Source organism: Carica papaya, chromosome 4 (assembly GCF_054855325.1).
Source record: "Carica papaya isolate Zhongbai chromosome 4, ASM5485532v1, whole genome shotgun sequence".
In the NCBI taxonomy this organism is placed as follows: domain Eukaryota; kingdom Viridiplantae; phylum Streptophyta; class Magnoliopsida; order Brassicales; family Caricaceae; genus Carica; species Carica papaya.
The window spans coordinates 4,116,167-4,137,953 of NC_142312.1; the positions used below are offsets into that span (position 1 = coordinate 4,116,167).

Below are 21,787 nucleotides of genomic sequence, written 5' to 3' on the forward strand. Positions count from 1 at the left end.
TTTTTTTTTAATAATCCAATTGGAATTAGCAAGGAACATATTTTATATGGTTAGAATAATGAAATTCGTTAATAAATTCATGCTTAGATTTCAGTAATTAAAAGTTTTTTTTTTTTTTTTTCTTAAAACAGTCAATGAAATATCAAATAAATTAGATAATGCATTTCAAAATTTCATTTACTTTGACAAAATTTAAAAGTGTATTTTTTCTTTTAATTCAATTTTTTTTTTTTTTGGTTCCCCCTGATGGAATTTACAACAAAATCCTAACTAAGGTAAGGTAAAACCAATGCGTAAATTTACAATAGATTCCACTAAATTTCTAAGTTTGCTCCAAATATTGCCCTCACCTTCTTCCGTGCACCACCAATTCCCAACTGCAACCTGATCTGGGAAGTTCTTGTAAAAGTGCGAATAATTGAACAAAAAAAAAAAAAAAAAAAAAAAAGGGAACCAAATGTTACACAAAGATATACAGTTACATATAGACATCTAGAAATATTTTGATTCTGATTCTAAGACCCAGAGAGAAGTGGGAATGCAGTGAGAGACAAGCAACTAAATAAACAGTGTTAATGCCTGAAATATCATGGGTAATACGTATCCCAGTCAAAATTGGGTTGAGAGAACACCTCATAATCAATGCTTCCATCTACAATGCTGTCAATATTTTGTATACCTTCCAAGATGCCTGGTTGAAAACTCTCACTATCAGAAGGTAAAAGTTTGTATATTACCAACAATCCAAGAGTAAGTATGGCTTGCAGCTTCGTGGGATCTCCTTTAACAGAAAAATACAAGAGCATGGAAATGAGGAACAAATCAAGGCAGAACCGCATGATACATATCACAGTGTCCATTAATCTTCCATCGTTGCCGGCAGGAAATCCACGGACTCTATATATGAATAGAAAGTTGTACTTATCAACCACATATCTATACCCAAAATAAACTGCACCAACAGGGACAACAAGTGGAGCAAATGAAGAATATATCATGGTCAGGGCGAATATTGTCAAATTAAACGCATAGTATTGTGCAAAATCAAATTTCTGCTTGGGTATAGGTGAGGTTTGGCTGATAGGATATTCAGAAAGATCTTGTCCCTGTGGTTCCATGTTATTAAACCTCGGAGAATCAAACACATTTTCAGGCATCAGCGGTCTCCGAAGACCATTGATGTCCTGATGTTCTAATTGGTACTCTTCACTTTGCTCTGGGACCAGCTGAAGCATGTCATTCTTCCGAAACTTTTGAATCTTCTTCTTAATCCATGGAATTGGTGCCAGTAGATCACAAGATATTCCCAAGAAAGTACTTGTGATTAGAAAAGCAAGAGAAGAAAGGCATGACCTTGACAGGAACGAAGGACTCATATATTCTTCAATCTTCTTGCAATCTTCCCCATCTAAGTAGCATCGGCCCATCCGTAGAATTGTACCCTCTAAAGATGACTCAACAAGAGCCCTCAATAGGATAAGATTTACAAGAAAGAAGCAGACCAGCTTCAAAAGAGCAGCTCTTTGCTCTCCTGAAACTGTCAGATGCCGTTCAAACTTGGAGAGATAAGAAAGAGCTGAAGGGATCACAATATACATGCTAACAAACACAATAACATTTGGTAAGAACTGGAATACTAAAGATCCAAGCCAGCTGGAAGCTTGCACCCAAGCCAACCATAACTGGGCATTGTCCATTGCTTCTGCGTTAACAATACGCCCAGCACTCTTAACGGCAGTGATCAATGCAAGAGGAGAGCTGAAAAATAAGAGCATCAACAGCAAACACGTGTTGACAATCACCCTCCTTATTCTTAACGAGAATTTCGTCGATCCCAAATTATTCCAGTAAATGTCAGCTGCCAATGGGGCTCGCTCAACTTTCCACTGGTTCCTCTGCAGCCTCAGCTCTGTCACAGAGAAGAACTTGCCAATCCGCCTTTTCTTCTCATTTCTAAAATCGTGAACTGCCTTATTAGCTGTATACACATCCCTAAACATTACAAAAGCAACCCCAGCACCCGGGGCACGTCCCTCTTTATAAACTGCCAATTCGGTTTCCAGATCTGCTCTCAATTCTTGAAGTTTCCTCAGCTTCTCTTCATCTGTGAAACCCAACCAGTCCATAACATGATCCCAAAAATTCTTCACCTTTCTCCAAAGGTACCGTCCCCAACCCAATAACCCTCCAGCTTGATTTTCATCATCTTCACCATCTTCGGGCAAAAGCCTAGAGTCCATCTTAGCAACCAACCAAGTAATGTCATCTCTAACCTTAACCAATTCGGTGGCCAAATCATCCAAAGCACACAAATCCATGGGTACAATAACCTTATAAACTTTCCCAGGATATCTATATTGAAAATACTCTTGCAGCAAAATCTTATCATTCCCTAGACATTTAGGCAACCCCTGAACCATAATAGTAAAAATGGCAGTAGAATTCGCATTGGGATCGCTCAAATTTCCATTCCCATCTCTAAACCTAGTGATCTTTAACCTCTCCTCGATAGAGGAAATACCAAAATGCACAATGGCAACGACGATAACGACGAAAATAAAATGAACCCAAAGCAAACTCGAACCTTTTTCAATGTGAGTTATGGTGGTCTTAGAGAATTGATCGTCCAGAATTGCGGTCCCGCCGTAGAGATTCAAGGGAAGCATCGCGGAAACAGACAGAACGGCTATAGGCAGGAGAAGGGCGAAGCTACCGCCTTCGATGAGGAGGAATTGCGCGGCGTCGGCTCCACAATGACGAGCGATCTCGCGACACGTCGCGTGCCATACGGCGAGGAGCTTGGCGGCAAGGGCTGAGGGACCCGGCATCCGTCGATGGTCGCTTCGCAGCTTGACGAAGACGAAGATGAGGATGCAGCATACCAGACCGATGACTGAGATATTAAGGAGGTATTGTATGTTTCCGTACCACGCGCCAGGAATATCTGGAACGTCTCCGCCTCCACCGCCGGGAACAGAAGACGGGGGAAAAGAGAAATTGAGGTCGACGGTCATCGACGGCAGAGGTGGAATTGACAAGGTCGAGTAGCGTTTTTCCATGACGGGAATTGTCAAGGTTTTAGACACTCTTTTAGGGTTTATCTTCGTTCATGGGAGTGGATTGTTTCCCTTTTGAATTTCAGAATTTGAAGGGAGATCGGGACACGGGGACGGAGAGGGATTCTGGGTACAAAAAGTGGGCAATAGAAGAGGAGTGGTTTTGACGACTTGGACTCGAACTAGGGGGTTTTGTTCAATTTCAGAAAATTTCGGGTTATGTTTTTTCGAATTGCAGAAAATTTCCAATAATACGCACCGTATTGGATGCTTTAAACACTTTTCACAGTCTTTTACAGGAGGAGTTCATTTTAATGATATAACGTAACAGTAAATAGCTTACATACATTGTACTCTCTAGTGAAAATTGAAAAACTCACACAACATAATATTATATAGTATAGTACTGGTTAAGCCACATACTTTGCAAATGATTATTATAATTTAATCATGGGAAAAAAAAACATGATAACATACACCTTTTTTTAATTAGAGAATTAAGTTTTATTTAATATAAATCTGATATGATTGTGGGGACAGATTGGAATATTTTATTTTTATTAAAAAAAATAGAGTGAATTAAATTAAATTAAATTATTAATTACCGATATGTTCAATTTTAGTGAACAAATTAATAATTTTTATAATGCTTCAATCAGTGGGTGGTGATGGTTGAGGAATTGAATTAAAACATAAATATAATGTCATACCGTACGGACATGTGAGTGAAATTTTTCTATTAATGAAGTGGGTCAGTAACAGTTTATTATGGGACTGCTGACTTATCTCCACCTGCATTTTATTCTTATTCGTTGCCGGCGTTAATGTTCTGTAATTGCATTTCTTTAATCCTCGATTCCCCAGGTTAAGAGAGATTAGTGGTAAGATTAATTAATTAAACTGAAAGGTTTAATAAAGGTTACGTCATTTAAACCCCCGAATTTGGTTTGACGTTGACAAAAACTTCGTACTCTCACTCTCTCGCCAGCTTGAAGATAAAACGTTTTCAGTCGTCTTCCTCGCTCTACTTTCTCTTCAGTCCTTCACTTCACCTCTCTTATCCTGTCCACCCTAATTTCTGTTTCTCATTTCCGCCCACAACCACTTACTTTATGCGATTCTCTTCCACTTTTTTTCCTTCCCAGGACGACTGACTTTTCTGCCACAAACATCCACATTTTTCGTTTCCCACCAAAACAAAACAAAACAAAACAAACCCCCCACCTTTCTTTTTCATTTTCTACGCTGAAAGACTCTAAATTCGAGGTTAACAGTTACCCGGATTATCAGAATGGGCTGTGTTCTTTCCAAGAAAGAAGAAGAAGAAGAAGAAGAAGATGTGGTCGCATTGTGCAGAGAGAGGACACGACTTCTTAAAATGGCGGTTGAACGCAGGTATGCTTTTTCGGATGCTCATTTGAACTACAATCACTCTCTCTACGCTGTAGCGGCGGCTATAAGATTGTTTCTAGCTCGCCATTCCTCTCCTTCTTCTCCTTTCCTCATAACTTTCCCTTCTTCTTCCTCTCACCCCACTCTCAACATTACCGACAACCAAAACTTCCTTCAACACCTACCAACTTTACCCGTCCATCAAACCCTCCCTTGCCAGCCTGCTACTTGTACTGTCTCCCTAAAAAGAGACGAACGCGTACAAGAACCAGAAACCCAAGTGACTGAGCAACAAATTAATGAAGAAGAGGAGGACGAGGAGGAAGAAGAAGAAGAAGATGATGATGATGATGATGAAGTTCTTTGTGAGCATTTTTATGATGAAGTGGTTCCTAAAATGCCGTCACCAAACATGGAATTCGGGTGGGATTTCTTCAACCCATTTGATAATGGAGTGAGGACGAGGACAGAGGAGGTGAGTGAGCTCGGTCAAAGGTACGAGGAAAATTTGAGGGCTGTGAGAGAGCAGGAGGGGATTCCAGAGCTAGAAGAAGACGGAGAAAGAGTGGTGCGTAAAGTCGCGAAAGTGGCTCATAAGGAAACTGGGGTTAGTGATGAGAAAACAGGGGATGATAAGGGTTTGAAAATGGTTGATGAACCAACCATCGGGAGGGAACTATTGGAAGCTTTGAAGGATGTTGAAGACCATTTTAGTGGCGCTTTAAATTCTGGTTTGGATATTTCCAGGATGCTAGAGGCAACTAAGGTTCAAATGCAGTCTGGTTTTGAGGAAATTAAAGGTGAATCCCTCTTTTTCTGGTCCTTCCATGGCTTTCTGTTTGACTGCTGTAGTATTATTTAGTATACTTTGCAAGAAATCATTTCCGTTGACGCAATAATGAATCGGCAAGCAAGGAACCATAAGTTCATTTATTGCAAGCAGAATCATTGACAAAAATCTTACAGTTCAGGCTGCCTTTGCTGCATGAAAACCTTTTTTTTTTTTTTACTTTTCTTATTCAATACCAATGTATGAATGTATAATTTCTAACAAATGAGTGATTCATCTGTATATACATAAAAAGAGATAGACATATATATACGTACATTTATGGGAATAACAGTTAAAAAATGTGCACGTGTCCAAAGGCAGCGTTAAGTTCTTCTTAAGTTCCTAGAAGAAAAAATGCTTGTTATTGTTTTGTCTTTGTTTTTGGTTTTTTTTTTTCTTGGTGAAACTAAAGAAGCCTGTCTTGTTTACTCAAAGTTCAGCAGTTACTTCATTCAATTGTGTATGGAATTTGTGCAGAGAAGTCGAGCAAACTTCTTCGGTCCATTACTCTGAGCAAAACTTCCTTATCCCGGTCTTCATCGTGCAGAAGTCTCCTTTCTTCTAGTTCTAGAAACTCTTCTATGTGGACCGATCTGTTTGATGACTATGGGGGAATGGAATCAGGGAGTCATTCGCTAACGCTTGAAAGGTTGTATGCTTGGGAGAAGAAGCTATATGAAGAGGTCAAGGTAATAAAATGCATCATCAACATTTGTGATATGTGCATTGCTTGTTCAATTAGCAAATTAGCAGCAAAGCAACTTATGCTATTTTAAGGATATATTCAATATCATTCTTGAAAAGAGTTGAATATTCTTCCTGAAAAAATTGATCAGTGTTTTAGTATTGATTAGAGCTGCTTGCATTGTTTTCCAAATCTCTGTAATGCTGTTAAAATTGCACATAGAGTGGAGAGAAAGCAAGGAAAAGTTACGAGCAAAAATGTTCCCAATTGAGAAGAAAAGATGGTAAAGGAGATGGACTTTGGCTTGGGGACAAAACCAGATCTGAAGTAAAGGAATTGTACTCCAGGATCTCGGTTGCAGTTCGAAGTGTAGAATCAATCTCCAAAAGAATTGAGAAACTCAGAGACGAAGAGTTGGAGCCACAACTTGTTGAGCTGCTGCATGGGTAAGGGAAGTTGAGGGATTTGTGCTTGGCCTTTATTTGGAATGATAGGATTTAGTCAATTTATGACCCCATGTGTCTGTCTTCCTCTTGCAGCCTGATGAAGAACTGGAAGATAATGTTACAAACACATGAAGCACAAACTCAAATCATGTTAGACGTGACAGCCTTCAGCTGTCCTGCTATTGGAAAGTTTCGCAATGATTCTCACCGTCTTGCCACTCTTCAGCTTGAGGCGGAACTTCATAGCTGGCATGATTGCTTTGTAGCCTACGTTTCCACTCAAAAGGCATATGTTGAAGCTCTTGGTGCTTGGCTATCTAAATTTATTGCTCCAGAGGTTGGATTCTACTCCAGTTGCAGATCTTCGCCGCTACCACCAGGTAGGATCAATGGGCCACCAGCTCTAGTAACTTGCCATGATTGGTTAATGAGTCTTGAGAACTTGCCGGTTATGCATGTAAGAGGTGCCATGAAATGCTTTGGGAAGGATATTCATGCGCTGTGGACTCAACAAGGGGTGGAGCAACACCAAAAGAGAAAGGTTGATGGGCTTGCCAAAGAACTTGACAGGCGAACTTTGGTGCTCCAGAGGGCAGAGAGAAGGATTCTTGAAGCAAAGATTTCTGGTAAGGGATCTGAATCAGACATGTTTAATGGGATTGAATACCTGGCAGAAAGGAAAAAGGTGCTGGATTTGTTCAAGAAAAGGCTGGAATCAGAGAAAGCAAAGCACCAAATTAGCATGCAAGAGACACAGCAAATCACCATAAATGGATTTCAGATGGGTTTTTCTTCTGTGTTCCAGTCATTAGCTGAGTTTTCAAAGAGTTGTGTACAAATGTATGCTGACCTTGTGAGACAGAGTGAAAATGCAGAGGTAGCAAAAGGGGAAGATAGCAACGAATCATACATAGAAGAGATTAGCTCTTATCTCACGAGTTGAAGTGGATAAAGAACTCATGCATGATGGATATCTTATATGGATTTTAGGCTCATCAGGATGTGTTAAGGAAATTTCTGCAGAATTCCTGTTGAACTATCTATGATGCATGAGTTGCTCAGTCAAGACAAGGATTTTGACTCCAGCTCCTAAATGAAAGCGGATACAATAAAGCCAACTGGATTGGGTGAGGGAGGGGAAGCTTGGAATATTACCTAAGTCCCATGTTAAGTTATGTTAAAGCTGCATAGCTAGTCTGAGACAAAGATCTCTAGCAGGCTCATTTAGTTGTAATTATCTTCGACGGAGTATGACCAACTGGTCCAGGAAACATTAGCTACCTCTAGTGTTGATTGGTTTAGATACATTTTGGCACCTAGTTATTGCCAGTACAGATTGGATAGTTATTTGTTCTTTTGACGGTCTTTCTAATCCAATTCTAGATTGTGAGACTGAAAAATGATTGCTGTTCTCTAAAAAAATTTTAGCTAAAACAAGATTTTGCAAGTTACTGGCAGATTACAATTGTGAAAGTGTAATCTAATTTGCACCTTCAAACCAAGAAACAAAGCTCCAGAGGAAGGATTTCCTTCTCGATTACAACACCTTATGAGATCAACCTCTCTTCTCCATTTTCGCTCTCTGTTTCCTCAACAACTACTTTCCTATTGTTTACATCATCAACATCAAAGCTAAAGCTATTAGCTTCCAGACATCTTAATTTCTCACTCTGAAAGGAGACACTATCCATTTCAACAAGAAACCTCTCCAATTTTACACCATCTAAGCTTACGATGCTTTGAGAATAGTCATACTCCATTGATCTATTACCAGACTCACCAGCTGATACCCGAGAAACATTCCTCGAAAGTCTCTTGCCAATGAAGCTGACAGTTGAATTAAACGCAACTTCCAACTCTTGCCACACCTGAGTCATCGTGGGTCGATCTTTGGGGTTCTTTACCACACATCTAAGACTGAGTTGTGCCATCTTCAGCATCATTTCCATGTTGCAATATCGGTCTAGTAAAAGTTTTGCATCTATGATTTCTTCAATTTTCTTGCGCTCTATACTAAGCCTTGCCTTCATTTTATTAACAAATAAGTAAAGAAGAAATTAATTTTTTTTTACAAATACTTCAAATAAACAAATCATATATAAAGATCACTCGTAACTACTACAAGTTTGATTAAATGGTTTGATATCTTTACCCATTCAATGATGTGATAATTTGGTTTGGTTCTTGCTGTATCAACAACTGGTCTAGCAGTAACAAGTTGAAGGAGTATGACTCCAAAGCTGTAGACATCAGAGGAAGGACTCAAATGAAGGGTTGAGCAATAAGCAGGATCAAGGTAGCCTGGTGTGCCTTTAATCTGGCTGCTCATCACGTGTGATTGATCCCCAACAGGTCCAAGTTTGACCAGACCAAAATCTGAAACCTTGGCTTCAAAAGTTTCTCCTATCATTATGTTGCTTGGTTTTATGTCTCTATGAATTATACTTGGCTTTACACCCTCATGCAAATAAGCAATGCCTGTCAAATTTTCCAGTTATAACTTCATACGGTCATAAATAATATATTATTTTTGTATTTTGTTTAATTTATCAAAAATAAATTTCAAATATGATTCTTTAAAAAAAAATAAATAAATAAGAACTGTTGTAACTTAATTTGATATGAGATCATAATCCATATGGGTCATACAGAAAGGACCTATCTATACCTTTTGCAGCTCCTATAGCTATCTTTACTCTTTGTCTCCAACTTAAGCTCTTCCCTCCTGTCCCTGCACACAGTATATAACCTCTTTAATCAAAGAAAAAAGATTAAATAAAGAGTAATAATCGAATGGGATTGCTCAGTTTATATGTTGTAATTAGAAATTCGAAGTTGAGTAATTAATTAGAGTTTACCCATTATATACTCGAGCAGAGAGCCATTAGGTACATACTCATAAACCAAGATTTTTTCCCCTCTTAATCCTGTTGAAGAAAAAGACAGTCAATAAGTAACATTTAATTGGTTTATATGTATGAATAAGCAAAATATATATGCATGTATATATATATATATCAGGATTAGAGTTTAATACTACCTGGTTGTTCACAAAATCCAACCAGAGCTACTAGATTCCTGTGTTTAACTTTTGCGAGAAGCCTAACTTCTGGATGAAAAAAAAAAAAAACAAATGGTAAAAATGCATTAAGGTGAAAGGTAATAAGAAATTAGGTGTGGTGTAAAAAAAAAAAAAAAAGGGTTACCATTTCTAAACTCTTGTAAGGTATGGTAAGAATTTGGGCGAGCCCTCTTGATGGCTAGTGTGCCTTGTAGATGAAAGTTACCCTTGTACACATTCCCAAATGCACCACATCCCAACAAGCAGTCTTCGCTGAAATTGTTTGTCGCCTTCTCTAGTTCCCCCAACTCGAACCCTCTCAACATTAATTTCTCAGCTTTCAACCTCCCTAACCATCCATTAACACCTCTTCAGTTACTTGCATTTCCGACACCGATCTCAATATATATGCATATAATATATGTAATTACCTTGAGTTGCGAATCGTCGCCGGATAATCGGGAGGAGTTTTCGCCTGAAGAAGAAGAAGAAGAAAAAAAAGGAAGTAGCGACGGAGAGAATTACAATGCAGACAATTAGCAGGGGGAAAATGTGTTTATGGTGTCTAGCGACGGCGCGATCAGAATTTTGAGCTGCCGTTGATGATGACTCGTCATCTGCTACCGTTGGCTGGTATCTCTTCGCCATCTTAATTTTACCTTTTTCTTCAATCAAAAATTATATTGACAACAATCACAGGACTGCTGCATTCTTCTTCTTCATATCATTTGCATGGAGTAATTTGGACTGAGAGATGAAAAGGAAAGAGAGAAAGAGGCATGGCAGTAGCAGCTAATTAACTGGATTCAATATTGGCTAGCTGCCGGCATCCAAATTTATATTCAACATGATATATAACATATTGGGGACGGCATATACGCCAAATGAATTTCTTAGACTAATTAAAACATCATGCTTAATTACAGTATTAACTTATCTAATTAGTACGTGTAGAGATACTTGCATGGATATAATTTGTAAGGCAATATTGGACTTATTGACTTACAGATTTAATTACACACACACACACACACACACATATATATATATGTGTGTGTGTAATTAAATCTGTTGATAACCCATTTGATATTGTCTTCTTGCAATTGTTTTGGCCTATTGTTCATTCGTATCATAACTATATGTTAAATTTTTAACTAAAGTATTTCATATATGTAACATCTACGTCTAAATTTTTATATGTTTCCAAGGGTTGGCAATGTCCTATTCTTCAATTTTGTATTGACCACGGGCGGTCCAAAAAGCAAGCGTATACACATATTCTGTACGTACATGTATATATGGAACGATGATAATTAAATAATTACTTAGTCCATTCCAATTATAAAATTTAAAATTAGTAATTATAAGTCGGCATGAACAAATGGAGTTGAAAAACGGAAGAGTCGGCCCAACACCACTACCCACCAGCCTCGTGGGCTTGTCTGACATCTCTAATCTTAATCAAACTATTATTATGTCCATGATTAGGGATAATTACCATATTACATTTCCCAATTAAAATAAAATATAATTTTTTTAAAAAATAAATTGAATATATATATATATAATTATTCGTGACTACTGGGGTACATCATGCATGGATAATAATTATTCGATACATACATATATATATATATATAATAATAATAATAATTATGGCAAGCAATTATCCAGTGCTGAATTTATAATTAGTAGCATTAACAGTTTTTTTTTTTCTTTCTCATATTAAAAGATACATTTTTTTAATCTCGTTTATTTCTTTTTAATAACTAATGATCATGACAAGTCGGAGGTAGTTGGATCTAATCTACGTAAAGCATGTGTGTGTGTGTGTGTGTGTGTATACATATATACATTTTTTTTTTTGGTAAAAGAAAAGCATATATATACATATATATATATATATACATATATGATACAATATGTTCCGCTTTTTATTTTTGGAGATGCTATTTTTATGAAGTATATCTTAATTAGTTCAATAATGAAATATCCCCCTCATGAAATTAATGTGACCAAAATTAATTCAATTAGATATTAATTAATTAATAGTGCATATACATGTGAAAATCACATGATTTGGACTCTCTTTTTTTTTGGCATTAATTTCAAATATACATGAAAAATGAAAATTTAAATAAAATAAAATATTAATTTCAATTCCAATTTCAATTCGTGTTAAATATTTTTATGATTTTTTATACAATTAAATATATAAATTATAATTATCTTTTACATATATCTTGTAACTAAGATTTATAAATTAAATGAGAATACAACATATACAAAAATGAAAGGAATAAAAAGGGTGATGCCACGGTGGGTGAAGAACACATTATTATTATTATTATTTAAAAAAGGCATGATTAATAGTGTAAAGAAAAATATTAAAGAAAGTTAAATTTTGATTAGGTAGAGTTTGTGATCCACCAAAAAGAACATGGGTAGGGCATGTTATTCTTGAATGTAGATATGGGATTAACAATATATATATATACATATATGTGTGTAAGTAAAACGGGTGAAGATATGATAATATAATACATATATATATATATATACGTGTGTGTGTGTGTGTGTGTAAGAGTACGTAATTAAGAATAGATAAGCTACCAAATAGCAATCTAGTAATATACATGGGCGGTTGAGACACGAATGTCAAAATTACAGGCTTTACATGGACACGAGAACATTAATGAAGTGGGTGAGAAGGAAAATCAGAATCTCCTTGGTTTTGGTTTTGAGTCATCTTTAAGCAACTAGTAATTTCTAACAATTCCTTCTGTCTTATAACTATATGTATATATATATATATATATATCTATACAACTCAATTCAAGCATGTTATATGATCAATGAAAACCTTATAATTATGCTAAATAATTTTACCACCAGCTTCTCTTGCCAATAATTTTGGCATAAATATCAGATCTATAACTAATTGGTTTTTAGAATAATAACATACAAGATTACAAAGTGATCTAAACATGGCGGTATAATCAGAGCTGCCTGCTTGTAAAAACCAACCTATCTCATTCTCAACTTCCCATAGGAGCAATAATTTATTGTCCACAATTTATACTGTACCATCTGCTTTTACAATTTTCATTTATGAAATCCAGCAACCCAGTTATGCACACATGTATGATAACCTTAACGCGCATCTGGGTGGAGAAGTGGATAACCCTTTACCTATGGGGCTGTTGTTATTGGTGTCCTATCCTATCCATCACTTAATGAGACCGTGTATCTTGCATTAATGGCAATCAAGGTTCTGCATTTCTTCACATCTTAATTACATAATGGCTTTGGCTTCTGTAAGTATAGCTATCTTTAAACATTCAAATAAGGAATGATTAGGTAGAGTTAGTGATTTGAAATTATAACAAGTGATAGTGATTTGTACTTTGATTGTTTCTACTAATTTTGTCTCATAAAATTAATAAAAACCAAAATTAAATTGTCCACAGTAAAACTAAAGCATGAAAAAATAGCAAATTATGTTAAAATTTTCGGTTTTTATTTTGAACAAGTGTGTATAGTTTCATATATAAATGTAGACCCAAATAATATTGTAGGAGTAAACAACACTGTAATTGGGTTAGTAGTAAAGAAGAAGAAGAAGAAGAAGAAGAAGAAGAAGAAGAAGAAGAGGAAGTCAAAAAATTTTATAGATGGGTAGAGGAGTAGAATGATACACGAATCCTGCAAGGGTGGCATACTTACTAATTACTAAAAGAAGAGAGTTAATAACTCTATAAGCAATATTTATAAAAAGAAAAAAAGAAAAGCTGTGTTTGTTTCCTAAAGTGTAATTTACAAGAAGATCAGAGATCCCTTCTGCACAAGGGACAAGATCCATGCCTGAGGAGCCACTTATCTATGCAAGGTTGGTGAAACATGTGATGGCAATGGGGCAAACTTCTCACTGTTTCGCCAAGCTGAAAGTCCTGATTACCCACAAAGAATTTCATATTTAGATTTCATTTTTCTCAGTTAATAATAATAATAATAATAAGAAGAAGAAGAAGAAGAATAAATCTGGCCAATTCCAAACCTGAAGGCAAACCGAACAACACACTTTTTCCCCACAACCATCCACATTGTTGTGGCTCGTTATTTTAATCTTTGGGATCTTCTCTACCGAATCTCCCGTCAACCCTTTTGAACCGCCGGTGTCAAATATGTTAGGTCCCTCCTCAAAGCTTGATTCAACAGCTCCCATCTGACAAACATACATTCACACTGGTTAGCAAATCAGGCCATTTATCAGATTGTATTGCTATACATATGTCTACATTGGTAACAATACCTGGCTTTGCACTGCACTTAGCATGGCTGGACCTATGCGTTCACGTACAAGTCTCCCACTTAAAAGGCTGGCAATCACATCAATCTACAAAATATATACATAGTGCAAGAAAACTTGATCAATTTGCTGAACTTCTAATTTCTAAATTACCAAGAAACAAAGATATGGTTGATTTTGCTCACCAAGTAGAGTAGGCAGCCAATTCCAGACTCATCAGATTGCCAAAGAACACGAGAAGATTCAAACACTTCTATTGAGAAAACAGCACCAGATATTGCACCGACAGCAGCTCCACGAACAAATCCACTCTCAGTTTCTTGGCCGATTAACGCTCCTGTCAATGCCCCTAACAAAGTGCCCACTGGGGACAAACAACAAACACTTGTCAGGCGTGAAATCAAACTGTCTTTTTGCAACACATTTTCTATGGAAACAAACAACTCAGGGTTCATGACCTATGTTAAAAATGAGCCATCATTTTGTCTATATCTTAAATCCTTCACATCAATGGCAATGCCACCCAACAAAATACTTTTGTCGCAAACATACATGTAACCTACGCTCTTCATTATACAGAAAAACAAAAATTCATGCTCTCTATAGAACCAAAATCCAGATTATTGAGAGAAAAAAGATCAAATAACATCGGCAGATCGAGAAACAAACGCCGCCCAGAAAGGCAATAACATGGAGGAACCAAATCATTACCAACCAGACGAAAGAAACGTTGCAGGAAGAGAAAATTGGAGTTTTTGAGGACTCCAAATATAATCTTCTTTAACAATCAAAAAGAATAAGAAAAAAACGAACCTAATGCAAAAAAGAAGGTTAAGATCGCGGAGAAGATGTTCCCAACAACCGCAGAGAGCGCAAAATTGCAGGCGTCTTTAACTCGTTCGACGAAATTACCAAAGGAAGACAATGAAGAGAGAGAAAAACGGGATGGGTATCCATAAGCCTCCATTATTGCAGAGAGGAAATAAGAATTGTGTTGGATGGATTTGCAGGAACGAGCTTAAGACGGATGCTTAAATATTATAGAATAGAAAGAAAAGAGAGATGGGTATGCTTAGTGCGTAAGAGAAAACTGCAAGGAGACCAAATCAACCAACTCGCATTTAAAGCTTCATGTATTTGATACAACTCTCTTTCTCTTTCTCTCTCTCTCTCTCTCTCTCTCTCTACATCGACCCTCGCCCCTGGTTTTCCATGAAACAACACTTTTTTTTTTTTTTTTTGTTTTTTCTCTTTTTTTTGGACGAAAGAAAATGGGAGGTAAATAATAATAAATAATATATGGGTTTAATTTAAAGAAAAAGAATTAATAGTAAAAACTTTCACTTTCGAGGAGACGAGGGAAGAGATAAAGGGAGATAAGAAGAAGGTTCTTTGACAAATCAACGTGGTTTGAAGAAGAGGATGTTCCCCGAAGATGACGAAGAGAAGAAAGAGCTCAGCTTCCACTTCTCTGCACAATGCGTATCACTCATTCAATAATTTGCCTCCTCTAAATTGCCCAAGATATTTATCCTCTCTCCTTTCATTTTTTTTTTTTAAATAAATATATTTAAAAATAAAATACATATAACATAATATAAATAATTTTTAATACTAACTTACAATCTTTTATATATAATATATATATATTTGTTACCCCTCCTCTCTGTCTTTATTTTGATTGGTTTTAAAAAAAGAATATCTCACCTTATTACTTATAATAAAAATATTTGTCACGCTACTAGTTTAATATTCCTACTTCAATTATTCTAACTAATATAATCTTCTAGTAATTTTTTTACTTGTTTTTATACGTACATATACATATAGATATGTATGATAAGTTTCACATGTATAAATCACAAGAACTTATTATATTACTCGGTGTGTATAATATAACTTAAAGAGTAATGTGCTTAGGTTTCTTGATCCTTGATCCAAGAAAAAAGAAAATGAAAAATGATGTCAGCTATGCATGTACATGTTGGTTTCCTACTTGTATCTTCTTTCTTGATCATCAAGAAATATGTATGTATGTATATATATATATATATAATATATGTTCAACTTGTCCATATTTCACCCCGGCCTTAGATTCTGATCAGTGCAATAAGAAAAATCTTAATACCCCTAACAACCAAGATTTTATGACTATGGACTTCAGCAATCAGGAAGACCGAGTATGTGTTTAACATACACATATATGCATTTACATATACATACACATACACATATACATATACATAGTAGATGGATAGATATTTTTGTATATGCATGGATTGGTTTTTATACATATTTGTGGGTGGTTAAGCTAAACAATGACTCATGATATTTGTAATGATGCAAGTGGAGTGGGTATGATATTTGCCATAAGTTTTTCTCATTACCATATAAATTATATGTGTAAATATCATTTAATTATTATACGCTATGAAATGTTACTTACATTTAATTGTACTTTAAAAAATTAAACAAAACTATATATTATTTTTTGAAAATATATAGTTTGTCCGCATAATGCAATAAAATTCAAGACCAAATATAATTTGTCTTATATTGTTTCTCATTTATTGTTGGACTTTATTTTTTTACTATATATATATATATATATATTTATGTCAAACCAAATTTTTAAAAGTCAAATTTGTAGACATTCTTCTATATCATACCAAAGTTGTATTTTCAAAGTTTTCACATACTCATATTTTTATTATAAACAATGCCGTGTTGACTTTTTTTAGATATTTATTATTATTGAAAAAAACTAATTTCGTTTTATAAAAATTAATCTACTAAAATCAACGTATATATATATATATATATATAAATTGATACATGTCAGGCTTTTATTTTTTAAAAACAATATTATATTTAACACAATATATGTTATTTTTAAAATGTAAACATTATTTCAAATATTAAAATAAATTAATGTGATAATATAAATGTAATACTCAGAACTAAAATTTAGTCTAAGATTAATTTTAAAAATAAAAAAATATATACAAAAATATAATTTTTATTTAATTTAAAATTAAAAAAATAGGTATATGATGAAATTGATAATAATTTTTAAAAATAAAATGTAAATTTTGGTTCGATTGGTATTTTTGAACAAAAAATCAGAAACTGGAGATCAAAACGTAATTAAGAAAAAATATGTCACGTAAAACCGCTCAATCACCAGTTTCGACGAACCGAAGTGCGCCGCGTGGCAAGGTAAGCTAACTCGGTGCCACGCGGGAGACCATGCTGGCAATCTGCGTGCCCATGATTAGACGGTCCGGATGCTTTCCCACGCGCATAGATGGTCCAGATTTGTTCTCTCATCAGGCGCGATCAGACAGTCGCGATTAAACACGATGAACGATCCAAATTTATTTTATCTTTAAATGCGATCGTACAGTCGAGATCAAATCGCGATGAATGGCTCAGATTCATTTTCTCTTTAAACGTGATCGTATGATCGAGATCAAACGCGATGAACAGTCAGATTTAATAAAAATGAGTATAAATATCTCAGTTCACACCGAACTCAAACTCTAGCCGCCGGCCCCCCATCGGAGAAGAAGAACCAGTTGCCAGAGAATGGAGCTAATCGTCGCGCCGCGCCGAGGCCACCTCCGACAGCCAGAAAAGGTAAACATTCTCCTATTCGCTCATAATTTGATTTTGAACACCTCCATTGCCAAATCGGAGCAAAAAGAATGGCGGATGAGCTGGAAACTACGGGTAAAGCCCGACATTGCAGTCGCCTAAAAAATAAAAAATCACCTCCGATGAGCTCCTTCCCGTTTTTCGTTTCGTGCGATTTTTCTACTATTGTATTCACCATTCTATTTTCTACAGATTGATCGAAAAAAAACTCTCAACCGCAAAGGTGAGCCGACGGAGCCACCGCACCAAAAAATTTGCTACTGGTAAGTTTTTGTTTTTAGATTTTTTTCGACCAACCGATATTCATTACCGTATTTTCTCGCAACGATGGGTATAAAACCAGCCGAAATTAGCCAAAATTGGTCAAAAATAGCCAGGCCGAAGGAAATCCCTGTTGTGGGCGGCGATACTGTCACCGGAGTGCGTTAGTGCCGCTGTGTCGGAATTCTGAAATTGACCAAAAACTATTTTTAACACTGATTTTGGGATTTTAAGAGTATTTTTAGATATGTGAATTGTGTTTTTACCTTCGCAAGAAAATTCAGAAAACTCAAGGACTGCCAGTAGGCGCAGCTGAAAGTTAGTATTTCGAACACCGATTCGAGTAAAAATTCCTTACTTTATTTCATGTTAGGAATTGAAGTCTAATTATAAATAATACTGTATTTTGCGTAATTTAGAAAATTTAGATAATTAATTACATGTTACTAATGTAGTCATAACTTGTTATTCATTTCTATTTGTCCTGTTTTAACTTATTGTTTGATTTTACAGATTTAAATGTATGATAATAGAATGGAATTGGTAAGATGATTCAGTTGTATTTTTTTGATGCATGTATTGTTTGTCTTGCGTGATTTAAAGTTAAATTATAAAATTAAAAATTAAAAATTAAATGTAAACATAAAATTGCTTGGTTAAATAAATGAATGAAACAGTTGTTTTACTGGATATCTTGGGAGATGATTGATGGACTAGGTACATAGGGAACTTTACCGTGAATGTCATTTCATACCGAACGAGGTATCGATTATTTGTATTTTGGCGCTCATACTGGACATGATATAGGGACGACCTCTTTCACCCTCATAGCGGACAGAGTATTGAGGGATGATATTCTTTGCATTCATACCTGACAGGGTATGGGGACAGTCGGTTAGTTGACATGTTTTGTTATTGATTCACGCATAGTGTAACGCCCGGAAATTTGAAAAAAAAAAACGCCACGTCAGCAGTCCCAGCCAACCAGGACCTGCCACGTGGCAAAACCACGTCGACCGGGGACGGGCCACGTTGGCTATCCGCGTACGCGTGATCGGACGGCCTAGATCAAGTGTGCGTACGGACGACCCAGATTAAAACAAAATGGACGGCTGAGATCAAAAGGCAAAAGGGTATAAATAGAACCCCCACACCTGACCACAAAAACCCTAGCCGCCTGCCCTCGCCGGAGAAGACGAACCAGACGCCAGAGACGCCGGCCGCCGCACCGGAGAGATTTTCGACCGCCGATCGAGGTAAATTTCATACCATCGACTCGTTTTTCCACGCTGATTTCTCCTGTGGCCAAATCAGAGCCAAAATCCCGGCCAAACGGTCGAAAAACAAGGCCGAAACCCAGCGGCACCGCCGCACCCCTTCTCGGTTTTTGCCTCCAATGAGGCCCTTCCCGGCCTCCGTTTGATGCAATTTTTATATCACCGTGATCACCATTCGTTTCTCTACAGGTTAATCGGAGCCGAATCACCAAAACACGAACTTCACCGGAGAGCCGCCGCACCCGAGAGCACCGCCACCGGTAAGCTTCGGTTTTCTGTAATTTTTTGGCCCCCCGAGGGCCCTAGGGTTGTTTTATCGCAAGGACCGATGCAAGTGTGGCCGAAAATGGCTAAACCGAGGCGAATCGCCGCCGCTTGCGGCGGCGCCGTCGCCGGAGCACGGCGGAGCCGCCGTGCCAGAATTGCGATAGTGGCCAAAAAGGGGCCCTGGGCCTAATTTGCAATTTTTTGGAACACGTGCAGGTACCAGTAGTGCGTTTCAGTTCCCCGGAAAAAATTCAGGGAAAATTAGGAACAGCCTGTAGTTGCACTGTGAAGCCATGTTCGGACCCCGAAACGAGTAAGGACCCCTCACCCTATTTTCTATCACGGTATTAAAGTTCAACAATGATAAAATGGTATTTCTTGAATCAATAAATGTGTGAAATTATTTAAGGTTGCTAATGGAGCCCGAGTCTAGTGTGTTTGTCGGTTGACTGTTATTTGGCTTATTTTATAGTTTAAAATGCAGTATGAGGTTTGATGTTTTCATTTTATAGTTTCGTGTGCATATTTTACTGTTTTATTGATTATGAATTGAATGACTGAGATATTGATGCTGTATGTTGTCTGTTCGGCATAAATTACTTTTTTGCTTGTTTGTATGTGGATTAATGATGCTGACTAAGGAAAAAGAGTATGAAAGATTATGTAAATGGGTAATTGTATAATGGGGTCAACCTGACTAGATATTCTGGGAGATGGTGGACAGACCGGGTCCATAGGGAACCCTACCGGGATTGTGGTCTCTCATACCGGACGGGGTATGGAGATCTTATGTGTTTTGGCGCCCATACCGGACGGGGTATGGGGACGACCCGTTTCACCCTCATACCGGACGAGGTCATGAGGTTTATAGTTTTGGCGCTCATACCGGACGGGGTATGGGGACGGCCCTCGAATCTGATTTCAAGTGTTAAGGGTTAACGGGTAGCGGGACCCCTATGGATACTAGTGGGCTGGTAAATGAGGAAAATATGTTGTGTAACGATTGAATTACAAAAGGCTTGATAAGTATTATGTTATACAGTTTATATATGATTTCATGATGATGATAATGTTATTGCTTTCGTACACTGTTTTATGAATTTCACCGAGGTAAGTGGATGGTGAAGGATTTATTATTGATAAAAGAATTTGTTGTAAATTATGCTCCATTGGTCTTTTTGTGTTTTCTACCCACCTTTACCTCCGTGACGGTGAGATATCGTGATGTCTTTACTGGGCTAGTGTAGCTCATTTCTTATTTAATCATTTCTGATCAGGAAGACATTGTTCCCGAGCCGGTTTCGCAGGAGGACGACGAAGGGGACGCCTAAAGACTCCATAGTCATATTCGTAGCTTTTACTTTTAAGTTTCTCCTTTAGGTAGTTGATCTTTTATATTTTGTAAGCACGTTTTTGGTTTTAGTGTAAGGGATGTTAATCGAATTTTTGACTTCGCTTCCGCATTTGATATTTTTAATATACATTTCATTTTAAATTTTCGGGGTCGTTACACATAGTGAGACATCCCTATGGACCTCTAAAGGTACCAGTAAGCAAATAAAAAAAGAAAGTTGTTGTTCTGACTAATTGAATATGAGATTATGATGTTATTTATGTTATTGCCTCTATAGTTCGATTTTGAAAATATCGTTATGGTAAGTATGAAATAAATTATTTTATTTATGATAAATAAATTTACTTAATTTAAGAGCTCAATTAGTTGTTTATTATGATTTTTACCAACCTTTATTTTTGTATCGGTGAGTAGTGTGATATTCTTATTGGGCTAATGTACCTCATCATTTCATTAATTATTTCATATCAAAATGACTAAGATCCAGATCTCGATCAATAAGAAGATTATGAATAGTTTATTCTCTTAATTCTCTTCAAATGCTAGTGAAGGTCGTATTAGAATAACTAATTATTTATTTTTCATTTATTTCTTAATTTTTTGTTTGTTCTTTTAGAAAAATTATTCCCGTAATCCTATTGGGTATTCTAAATTATTGTGTAAGTAATATAAACTCTAACTCTGTTATTTTACTTCCGCATTTAATTTATGTCTTTATCTTCATTTCAAGTTCCGAGTCATTATAATAAATAATAAATATTTATTTTTAATGTGATAATATATAATAAATATTTATTTAAATATTTTAAACATAAAAATAAAGAATGAGTGCGATGATATTTCTGTGTAAATTTATCTTTAATTAATTATAAATTCTGGAATTATATATTATATAAACTCTGGATCACATATTTGTTTTTTTAGATTTTGTTTATTAAGTAGATTTTTTTTAAATAAAAAATTAAGTTATGATAATTATTAAACTTTTTTTTACTTGTATATACTTTATTCACATAAAACACTATTTGTATTATATTTCATATAATAATAAAAATATTTGCATAACACAAGACAGCGATTTAGTACAAATTGATAATCATAAATATAAATTTATGTCATCATTTTAAATGATATTATTCAAAGTAATTAATTAATAATAATAATAATATTGTAGCAATTAGTGGTAAATA

General features: G+C 35.9%; 4 protein-coding genes across 4 annotated transcripts; 1 reads left to right on the top strand and 3 right to left on the bottom strand.

The window, feature by feature from the left end:
• Positions 1 to 439: 439 nt before the first annotated feature.
• LOC110822376 (early-responsive to dehydration stress protein (ERD4)) lies at positions 440 to 3,297 on the bottom strand. Its single transcript, XM_022052482.2, has one exon. It carries the CDS (start codon positions 3,057 to 3,059, stop codon positions 588 to 590), a length of 2,472 nt encoding a protein of 823 aa, XP_021908174.2. The 5' UTR covers positions 3,060 to 3,297; the 3' UTR covers positions 440 to 587.
• A 720-nt stretch (positions 3,298 to 4,017) lies between these two features.
• Positions 4,018 to 7,783, top strand: LOC110822328 (protein ALTERED PHOSPHATE STARVATION RESPONSE 1-like). Its single transcript, XM_022052416.2, has 4 exons — positions 4,018 to 5,248; positions 5,758 to 5,969; positions 6,188 to 6,411; positions 6,505 to 7,783. The coding sequence occupies exons 1-4, from the start codon at positions 4,348 to 4,350 to the stop codon at positions 7,352 to 7,354; spliced, it is 2,187 nt and encodes a 728-aa protein (XP_021908108.1). The 5' UTR covers positions 4,018 to 4,347; the 3' UTR covers positions 7,355 to 7,783.
• Positions 7,784 to 7,860: 77 nt separating this feature from the next.
• On the bottom strand, positions 7,861 to 10,573 carry LOC110822329 (putative serine/threonine-protein kinase PBL7). The gene is made up of 7 exons (XM_022052417.2): positions 9,904 to 10,573; positions 9,618 to 9,821; positions 9,452 to 9,520; positions 9,270 to 9,338; positions 9,080 to 9,142; positions 8,564 to 8,889; positions 7,861 to 8,435 (listed from the first exon to the last, which is right to left on the bottom strand). Exons 1-7 carry the CDS (start codon positions 10,118 to 10,120, stop codon positions 7,959 to 7,961), a joined length of 1,425 nt encoding a protein of 474 aa, XP_021908109.1. The 5' UTR covers positions 10,121 to 10,573; the 3' UTR covers positions 7,861 to 7,958.
• A 2,548-nt stretch (positions 10,574 to 13,121) lies between these two features.
• LOC110822134 (NEP1-interacting protein 1) lies at positions 13,122 to 15,029 on the bottom strand. The gene is made up of 5 exons (XM_022052145.2): positions 14,595 to 15,029; positions 13,967 to 14,145; positions 13,785 to 13,868; positions 13,530 to 13,697; positions 13,122 to 13,422 (listed from the first exon to the last, which is right to left on the bottom strand). The coding sequence occupies exons 1-5, from the start codon at positions 14,746 to 14,748 to the stop codon at positions 13,300 to 13,302; spliced, it is 708 nt and encodes a 235-aa protein (XP_021907837.1). The 5' UTR covers positions 14,749 to 15,029; the 3' UTR covers positions 13,122 to 13,299.
• Positions 15,030 to 21,787: the final 6,758 nt, after the last annotated feature.

Excerpts from the sequence above, each read along its gene's own strand:
- LOC110822376 (XM_022052482.2), bottom strand. The coding sequence starts at position 3,059 with ATGGAAAAACGCTACTCGACCTTGTCAATTCCACCTCTGCCGTCGATG.
- LOC110822328 (XM_022052416.2), top strand. The coding sequence starts at position 4,348 with ATGGGCTGTGTTCTTTCCAAGAAAGAAGAAGAAGAAGAAGAAGAAGAT. Across the intron at positions 5,249-5,757 it reads TGGTTTTGAGGAAATTAAAG|AGAAGTCGAGCAAACTTCTT; the intron begins GTGAATCCCTCT and ends GAATTTGTGCAG. Across the intron at positions 6,412-6,504 it reads CTTGTTGAGCTGCTGCATGG|CCTGATGAAGAACTGGAAGA; the intron begins GTAAGGGAAGTT and ends TTCCTCTTGCAG.
- LOC110822329 (XM_022052417.2), bottom strand. The coding sequence starts at position 10,120 with ATGGCGAAGAGATACCAGCCAACGGTAGCAGATGACGAGTCATCATCA. Across the intron at positions 9,339-9,451 it reads TGGATTTTGTGAACAACCAG|GATTAAGAGGGGAAAAAATC; the intron begins GTAGTATTAAAC and ends TTTCTTCAACAG. Across the intron at positions 8,890-9,079 it reads AGCTATAGGAGCTGCAAAAG|GCATTGCTTATTTGCATGAG; the intron begins GTATAGATAGGT and ends AAAATTTGACAG.
- LOC110822134 (XM_022052145.2), bottom strand. The coding sequence starts at position 14,748 with ATGGAGGCTTATGGATACCCATCCCGTTTTTCTCTCTCTTCATTGTCT. Across the intron at positions 14,146-14,594 it reads AACCTTCTTTTTTGCATTAG|TGGGCACTTTGTTAGGGGCA; the intron begins GTTCGTTTTTTT and ends GTTTGTCCCCAG. Across the intron at positions 13,423-13,529 it reads GTTGTTCGGTTTGCCTTCAG|GACTTTCAGCTTGGCGAAAC; the intron begins GTTTGGAATTGG and ends GTGGGTAATCAG.